This window comes from Bactrocera latifrons, unplaced genomic scaffold, assembly GCF_001853355.1.
Source record: "Bactrocera latifrons isolate USDA-ARS-PBARC rearing strain unplaced genomic scaffold, ASM185335v1 scaffold_81, whole genome shotgun sequence".
Classification (NCBI taxonomy): Eukaryota; Metazoa; Arthropoda; class Insecta; order Diptera; family Tephritidae; genus Bactrocera; species Bactrocera latifrons.
In genome coordinates, this window is record NW_017537501.1 from 599810 (window position 1) to 608763 (window position 8954).

The window sequence follows — 8954 nt, forward strand, 5'->3', positions numbered from 1 at the left end:
ATGCAGCACAAATTTAATGCGTTTTGCTACTCATTCAACTGCAAATAACTTTTATTACACATTCACAAGAAAATTACATTTTCGCAGTGAAAGTTTTCAAGTGAGATAAATACTTTACTCGAACAATTACTGCTATCATACATAGCGAAGACTTGAGTTAACAGCAACACCAACAATACTGTCATTAGGCACAACCAAACATAGCCAGCAAAGGGGCGAAGGCATCAAGGCCGAAAATAATCGCTTGTCATTTACAAATGCCACACGTTTGTGTTGCAAGCTAAACAAATACGCTGTGACTCACACATACGCATAACAGAAATTTTCGCACGAGTGCATTTAAATGTTTATAAATGCACATACACACACACACACAYATATATACTGCGATAAATATTTGGTTGACACGAGTTTTAAACAAACGAGAATTTCATTTCGATTTTGTTGTTTATTTAAACAGGCAGTTTTGACAATTTGCCTCATTACTGTCAACCCATGTGACTGGCAAACGGATGTGCGAAGCTGCAGCGCCCTACTTTGCGCACGAGTCATCTCCACACGCAGCACCGTGTGCATGTGTGTGTTTGGGCTCGACATAACTGAAAATAATTTCGAAATATGCGGCACGTATAAGTAATGGCGCATAATTACATTACTCATTACTTTAATATGCGTGCAGTTGCTGCAACTGAAGGCCACTTGCCTGAGCTGCTTATATGTAAAACTAAATAGGAATTTTAATTATTGAAATTTCGCACATGCATTTCTACTTAATTATTATTTCTGAATCAAATTCATCGAAATGATACGCAAATGTTTGAAGATCGAGAACTATAATTAGCAAGTGCGTTATGAGTTGAAAATGTGCTTCCATATTGCACATTTATTGAATTACTCAGAATTAGGTGAGCAACATATTAGCAAGTAAGAGTTTTATATATACTTATTTTATATATACTATATTATATTGGGTAGTCGAAAAAGTAATTTTGTACAGAATAAGCGAAGAAAGTTATGAATTATGAGTTATAGGTGTACATGTGTCCAATGCGATAGTCGGTAACTTGTTGTCTTCTGGCTTTTGGTTCTGCCTTCAATGACACTGCCAGTGATTAAGTTCACCTTTGAGCTTCAAACGGCGTTCAATTTTGTCATTATCCAAAATATATTTGAATCTATATATCAAGCGGTCAATAGATTTTACATTTCTTTGGTTTTCGCAGCACATACTTTTTTTGGAAGCAGCAAGCTTAGTTGAAATTCAAATCTTCGCTGATTGTATCCAACATAGAAATGTCGAAAGAAAGATTCTGAATATTCTTTGGAAGTTCTCACGCAGAATTCTTGGTTTTTTTTCATCGTTCCATAATGTTACAAGTAGCATGTCTATCATATTTGATGCCCTTGCCAGATCGTTGTATTCTGTCTGAATAATCACGCAGATTGAATGGGTTAGAGGTTCATTATCGCATAGGCTCAATAATTATATATCAAAATACAATTAAAAATTGAAATTCACATAAGGTTGCCATGAGTATCGTCACTTTGATTTTGTTTATAATGTGAAAACTCATCTTATTTGGAAGCAAATCTGTTCGTATATAGCCTTAGAGAATATAAGGGAACTATACTTAATAATTTGTAATATTAAATTTCAAGTTCACCAGAAGAAATTCTTTATAGGTTTCGTATTTCTTGTGTATTTCTCTCATTTTTGGTGCATCTAATACAAAAAAAAATAAAAAAAAAAAAAAAAAAAAAAAAAAAAAAAAAAAAAAAAAAAAAAAAAAAAAAAAAAAAAAAAAAAAAAAATACTCATTTCAAAACGAATAGTATTAAACACTCTGACTCTGAACCTAATTCAATATATTGTCTTTAGTCAAATATATTTGAAAATATATTATTATATTACGCTAAGTTTAGGTAAAAGCAATACACATTTCAGTCAAATGTTCCCCCATTTCCCGCCACTGAGTCCGCCACTGTTAATACAATATGTCAAACTTTAATAATTTTATTTTTTGTCCTTATTCTCATCATATTGTTGACTAGTATTGCCATTTATATATCATCATAGAATTGAGAGCTTAAGCTAAATCACGTTTTAGAATAGAGTTAAAGCTTTTCAAAAATTCAGAAGTGAAATTTCGAAGTAAAGCCAATTAGTGAGCTGAAATTATTTATCATAAATAAAAACAAGTTTTATTAAAAAAAACTGTAAAGAAGTTAGAAAGGGCTTATTCTCTCAATTTCGTTGAGATAACTCAAATATAATATTCCGAGATATGAGATTTCACCAAAAAGTAGGCGGTGCCACCCCCATTGTCCAATATTTATACCAGCTCTCATAAAACCTACTCATACTATTTCGGTAGTAAAATTTAATGTATCTGGCGAATTTAGTTATGGATTTATTGCGCTTTTGGTGGTTTCAAACAGTACCGTTATATGGCGAGTGAACCGGGGTTTCATCCGATTTCATCCATTTTCACACTATCGATAGAAGTTCTTGTAATATTTATGCTCAGTGAATTTGGTTGTTGTAACTTTAGCGGTTTAGGAGATATATACATTAAACCTATTAGAGGAGGGACCACTCCCACCTTTTAAAAATTTTTTATCCTCCCTCTATGCCAAATTACAGTTTTCTATCATAATTAAGTGCTTAGTTAAGACACTGTATACTTTTCGTTTATTGGCGATTACGACTATCGACGATCTCTATTTTTTTTTTTTTTTTGTTTGTACTAAGGAATTTGTTTAGCAAGTTTCATCAGAATATCTCAATTTTTACTCACGTTACAGCTTGCACAGACAGACAGACAGACAGTCAACCAGATTTCAACATCATCCTGATCATTTATATAACTATCGTGATTAGTTTTAGGTAATACGTGCAACCTTTAGGTCAACAAAATTATAATACTTTTTAGCAACTGCTTGAGGAGTATAAAAATGGGCGAGGATATTTACAAAAACTTCTAGACTTGTGTATAAAATAATAATGAAGAAACTCGGTGGTCGAGCAAAGCCACTTGCTCCAAAACAAATCACATTGTAGATGTAAATTTCTTAATGAGAAAATTTTAACGCCACGCTGAGGTAATGCAAATGTGGTCGATACCGTGGAGGAAAGTTTTTAGAGACCTGCAAGTGGCACATACCGTTGCTTTGACGACAACACTGATGATGTCGAAGGCTTTTTCTACCCCCTCACCCACAACAAAAGGATTATTATATATTTGTGTATAAAACAATATATACATATATATAATATTCAAAGTTAAAACAGCGTATTTAGCTTAAAATAGATGAAATCTTGGCCCAACCTTATTAATTCAGTTATTGTGCAAAATTCCATTTTAATTTATTTCAGCAAATAAAAATTAAATMTTCATAATTTATTCAGTGGATCTAYSTTAACACATATGTATATTTATTTGCATACACGCATTTTCTCCATGCAACTTTGATAAATGCTCCATGTCTACGAGGTAAAAATTGCCTCAGTTAGCAAATGTAAATACTCAAAAAACGTTCAACAAGTGGGGCATGTGTCGAYGCATATAAATACTTTCATTAATTTTGCATTTGTTTGTGCACATGTCGTCATATGTACGTGTGTGTATGTTACGCCTGGTCATATATAACAAAATGTCACCCATATTTGGCGACAAAGCAAAAAATGTAAGAAATATGAGTAAATTTGCTTATTTTGCTAAATAAATAGCAAATATATTATTATTATTCATTATTCATATGTGTGCGTGAAAGCGTTTTATTTGCCACCATTTATTTAAATTATGCCAACACGCTGTTGCTTATTTATATACAAGTGCTTATGGCACCATCTACTATATATGGTATTTAGGTACATATTGCCTGTAAATATGTGAATTTGTAGCTGAAATGTATGCGCATTTGCATATGTGGACGATTTCTATGCGTAAATAACGGTGTTATTTTTCACGCTAAAGTAGCGCCTTTACATAGAAATAAAAACAAAATACTTATACACTTGTATGTATGGGAGAAATATTATTTTTTAAGAGCACAAAAAGCCCGCACTTGGAAAGTTAGTTGCAATAGAGAAAGAAAATGATTTTAGTTCAAATTAAGAGAGGGAATCTGTGCGACAAAATATGTTTTTTTCTGTTTAGAATATTTTTAAAAAATTTACATATAAATACTTGTATAACTTTTCTGTGGTAAATATGCTAATGCCTGCAATTTCGTAGCTTTTGTTCTGGCATTCGTGTTTAAACCCTTTTTAACTCGTAGTTTAGCGGAATAAAAATAAATGTGCTCGTGAATACGATTGTACTACTAACTGTATATAAAAACTAGATAGTCCGAAAAAAAGGAAAACTATAATTTGGAGAAGAAAGAAGTAATTTTTTTGCTTACAAAATGTCATTTATATGCTTAAGTAAAATTAATTAATAATATTATAATTCAAGTGGTTACATGGGTAAAAACAGCCTTATATCAACATTTTTATCGCACATAAAAAATGAAATATATTTATTCAGAATTTTTTATTGCTATTGTCTTGGAAAAAAAAATTTTAAACTCGGCTATTGCGACGTTATTTCTGATGTTCCTTAGAAAAAAGATGCGCCCGCGTTGGCAGAGTAACTCTTACAGGATCATTGAAACTGAAAAAATACGTACTTTTGTTAAGATCTTAAATTAAAACCTTGATAAAGGAAAAAAACTGAAAATTGGATGTTTGGCAGACATTTTTTATGAAAAATTTCAAAATTTTAGTGAAAATTTCGCGACATTTTGTTTCAAATAGTTCTAATCGCAAAAAAAAAAAAACTTTAAGAATTGTATCTCAAAGACCTGTGCAAAACTCCATGAAGATCGTTTAAATAGTTCTCGATCTTGCCAACTGACTACAAGAGCACAGTTTCGAGAAAAACTCGTTTAAAAACGGCGCATTTAGCCTAGCCAGTCTCGAGCACACAAGTTCTCGGCTCTACTTGAAAATTTAGGGCAATATTCTAGAAGTGTATCAGATAAAATAATAAGACCAAAAATCGATTTTTTGAAACCCGTAAACTCATGTACCCTCTTCGAAAAAGCTTCCAGAACAAGCATAAGTATCATTTTGATAATGATATTTACAAAAAAAATCAGATAACTCTTAACAAATATCTCAGTAAGTTTGAGTTAAACTCAATTTTCTAGCCAGAAAAACAAACACTTTCCTTCTGAGTTTTCGGTATAATTCTCATATTTAAGAAATAAATAAAAAAAGCAAGATTTTCTGCTTAAAATTATATCAAATCCATAAGCAATAAAATATTTCATTATATTACATATATATGTAACGAATTAGTGATCAAAGGATGAGTAAAAATTTTGATTTTTGGCAAAATGAAGGCTTCCCTCAAAATATAGTTTCAATTTCAAAACAATTAAAATTTGTATATGAAATATCTTTCCTTCTTTCATTAGATTGACAATCGGTCGTACATCTTTCCAAATGAAGCTGGTGGCACCGTTACTGCCAATGGAGAGCAGCATAGATCGATGATAGCCAAATTTTTATTACAGCACTTCTTCCAAGTTGATCTCTATAACCTCTGGTTTCAACTAGGTGGGATTAGGTGCCAAACAGCACGTGCAATAACGGAATTATCGCTAGAAAACTTTGGAGATTCGATTATTTAAAGAAATTGTGACAAAAAATGGGCTCCAAGAGGTTGTGATTTAACACCATTAGACTAATTCCTTTTGGGTTATTTGAATTCATTGGTCTTTAGCAATAAACCAGACTCTCTTCAAGCTTTATAAGTCAATACTGAACGTGCTGTTCATGCGTGTGACTGGAATTAGTGGAAAAAGTATTCCGCTTGTTAACAATCATTACAATGTTACAATTAATTATGTTGCTTTAATCCCCGCAGCGGGAAAAATGTCGCAAAAACTGAAATATTATAAAGTTGTTCGAGTGGTTAAAGTGGGAAAAATTATTAATTGTTTAATTAAGCTTTTATTGCATTTTGTCATTTTCCTTTGCTTTGTGCTTGGTTATTTGTGTTGGTCTCCCCGGGGTGTCCGGGGTGCCGGAATGTCGTAGCAAYGCCTTTGTAATTAATTTGATTTGCGTTGTAATTGCACTTGAGTGGCAGAAAGGGTGAAGAGCCATATACGGTTGCATAAAAACACATAGAAAATGGAGCAAAGAAGTGGAACAGATTGAGAGAAGGCGGCGACCAGTTTYCTTAGAGTGAATAAAACGTTTGGCAAACAATTAAAAAAAGGAGACAAAAATGTCGAGTATAAAGAAAAAATATGAAAAAGATGAACCAGAGTTATAATATGTAAATAAATAAGGGAGCGCTCGAATCGGTTGCAAACTGAATTAGTGACAATTATATATGTGTTCGTTAGATTTCACTAGTTCTTAAATCTGAGTATACAAAATGTTGCCAATGAATTCCAAATTTATTACTAATTGAATTTAGCGGTCGATTATGGTCACTTTTGGTGTGAAAGCAACTTTCTTCTCTAGCAGTCTCATGCCCATGTCTAATAATATGGTATGTAATTAGTAACCGAAATTTTAACTGAAAGTCAACCGAATCGCCATATACTTAGATCATACTTTGGTGGCTAAAAGTTATGCAAGGTGTAATAATATGGTTTATTATTCAGTATCCGAACTCTAACCGAAAGTTAACTGAATGCTAACCGAAAGTTATACGAGAGCTAACTTAATGTTAACCGAGGGTTAACTGAATGTTAACTGAAACTTCACCGAGAGTTAACCGAGTGCTAAAAATGAATGAATGCTGAAAGTTAACAGAAATCGCTATATATCCATATCATTTAGTGGCTAAAGGCATGTAACCTCAATATAAAGTGGGCAGTGCCACGTAGTTGGTAAAAAGTGTTCATTGATTTCATTTTCTTACACCAAATTTTAGCGTTCTAAATGGGGTATTCAACTACTATTCAATAGTAAAAAAAAGTACCCCTTTATGAGGTTTGAGTCGGTTATTACTCAATTTGCGCCCGTGTACTCAGAATTCAAGGTTTTCAAGACATTTTGTTAAAATAACTTTAATGCTTTCTGAAAGGTCACCACAAAGTTGTTTAGAAAGCGGTGCCTCCATCACATTTTAGGTAGTTTTAAATGCGCCAAAATCGAGTTTTATAGCAGTTAAGGTGTATTTCAAATAAATTGTTTTATGGGCGTGGCAACAACCCGATGCCACCCATTTACCAAAGCTAGTTTGTCCCAAACATCATCTTTTAACTAAAGTCTTCGCCTCTCTATAATTATCCAATACAGTTTCCGATGCCACAAGACAATACTACTCATGTGTAACATGCTGCAACAGTGAAAAAATAGTTAAAAAAAAAAAACGCTTTTGCCGCACGGCTGGAAAGTTTTAATTAGCGCCGGGGCGTATGAGTTACTTTGAGAGCGGCGTTAATGTGATGTCCCAGCTCAGGGCCAGTGCAATTTGTTGGCCGCGAAATGCAAGTGAAACCTCAGCGTCACAACGACAAAGTGTTGACAGCGTCCAAATGGCTCTAGAGACCGCACTGCCAAAGCGAGATGGCTATGTGAACTTTGTACTACCAGGCAGCTGCCGCGCACACACGAAATTACTAAAAACACGTATATATACTCACACTCATACACTAATATAAATACATTAAAACACACACATATACACTCACAAACTCATTTAGGCATTTACGTTTGCCACTACTTACTCAGCTTTAGGTAGCATTGCATGAGGAAGGCATCGCCCAGCATGGTGTTTAGCAGACCCATAATGCCCTGCGGGAACTCGGTAATGAGAAAGAGCAACAAAACCGCCAAAAGCATGCGCGTCGTGCGATCCGTTTGCTTCTCCTTCTCCAGTGTTTTGCTGTTTTTGCGCGGCCGCTGCTCCAACACCTTCCCATTGACGATGGGTTTCATGCCGTTCGCCGCGTTGCTGGTGAGCATTTTGCGTCGACGCTTGGCCTCCAACAGCGCCACTATCAGACGCACGGAAAGTATGGTGAGCGCGATGCAGGGTATCAGCTTGATGAGCACGCTGTAGATGAGGAAGGTTGAGTTGCGCAGCGATTTATTGTGCAGCGCCAAATCGCTGTGATACAATTTATAGACGGTGATGTTATGGTGCGGCTGCTGCCATGGCGATACAGTTGTGGTTGCAACAGTGGTTAGCGTGGTGGCTGTAGTAACCATTATATCACTCACATTCCACAATGMGGCAAATGTTGTTGCCGCAGCGCTGCCGTTTGTGATGGATGCATTTCCGGTTGCCCAAGCGGCTGCTGTAAGCTGCGTCTGCAACTGCTGCGTTTGATTTGCCATCTCATTGTGGTAATCGATAATGAACTGCGTCAGCGGTTCCGAGTATATGATTTTTCCATGCTCATCGATGGTCTCGAGAAATTCCACAATGGCGGAGACTAAGTAGAAGGATGGCGACACCACCAATATGCAAACAATGTACGCCGTGATGATGGTGAGTATGGTGGTGCGCATGCCACACCAAATGCTGTTCTTCTGCGGATAGCCGACGGCTATATAGCGCCACACCGCCAACGTGATGGTCAGCCATATGCTAATCGTGTGCAAGACTTGTGCGAATATCGAGTGGAATTTGATGAAGCACGCCCAACTGTAGCTCAGGCGTTGCTCGCGTGTCAGCCGCTCGGCGAGTATGTAGTCGTGTGTGGTGTAGGGTATATACTCGATCATGACGGCGAGGTCGGCCACTGCGAGCCCGGTGAGTATGGCATTAGTGGGGGAGCGCATCTCCTTGCGCGTCAGCACGATTATGTTGAGTGTGTTCGCTACAGTGCCGAGTATGCAGACGATGAGCGAGATGTAGCCATGCCAAATTTTRTAGCTGTAAAGAAAGTTAGAGGTTAAATATTAATTAAATTAAACTACATTAAATTAAATAAAA

At 35.4% G+C, this 8954-nt stretch overlaps 1 protein-coding gene across 1 annotated transcript in view; it reads right to left on the reverse strand.

Annotated features, from left to right (window-relative positions):
• Positions 1–8954, reverse strand: part of LOC108976914 (sex peptide receptor-like) — a 25446-nt gene that overhangs the window by 11154 nt on the left and 5338 nt on the right. Inside the window, exon 2 of the mRNA XM_018946339.1 lies at positions 7741–8894. Within this exon, the coding sequence (XP_018801884.1) occupies positions 7741–8894 (1154 nt within the window). The remainder of the gene's footprint in view (positions 1–7740; positions 8895–8954) is intronic.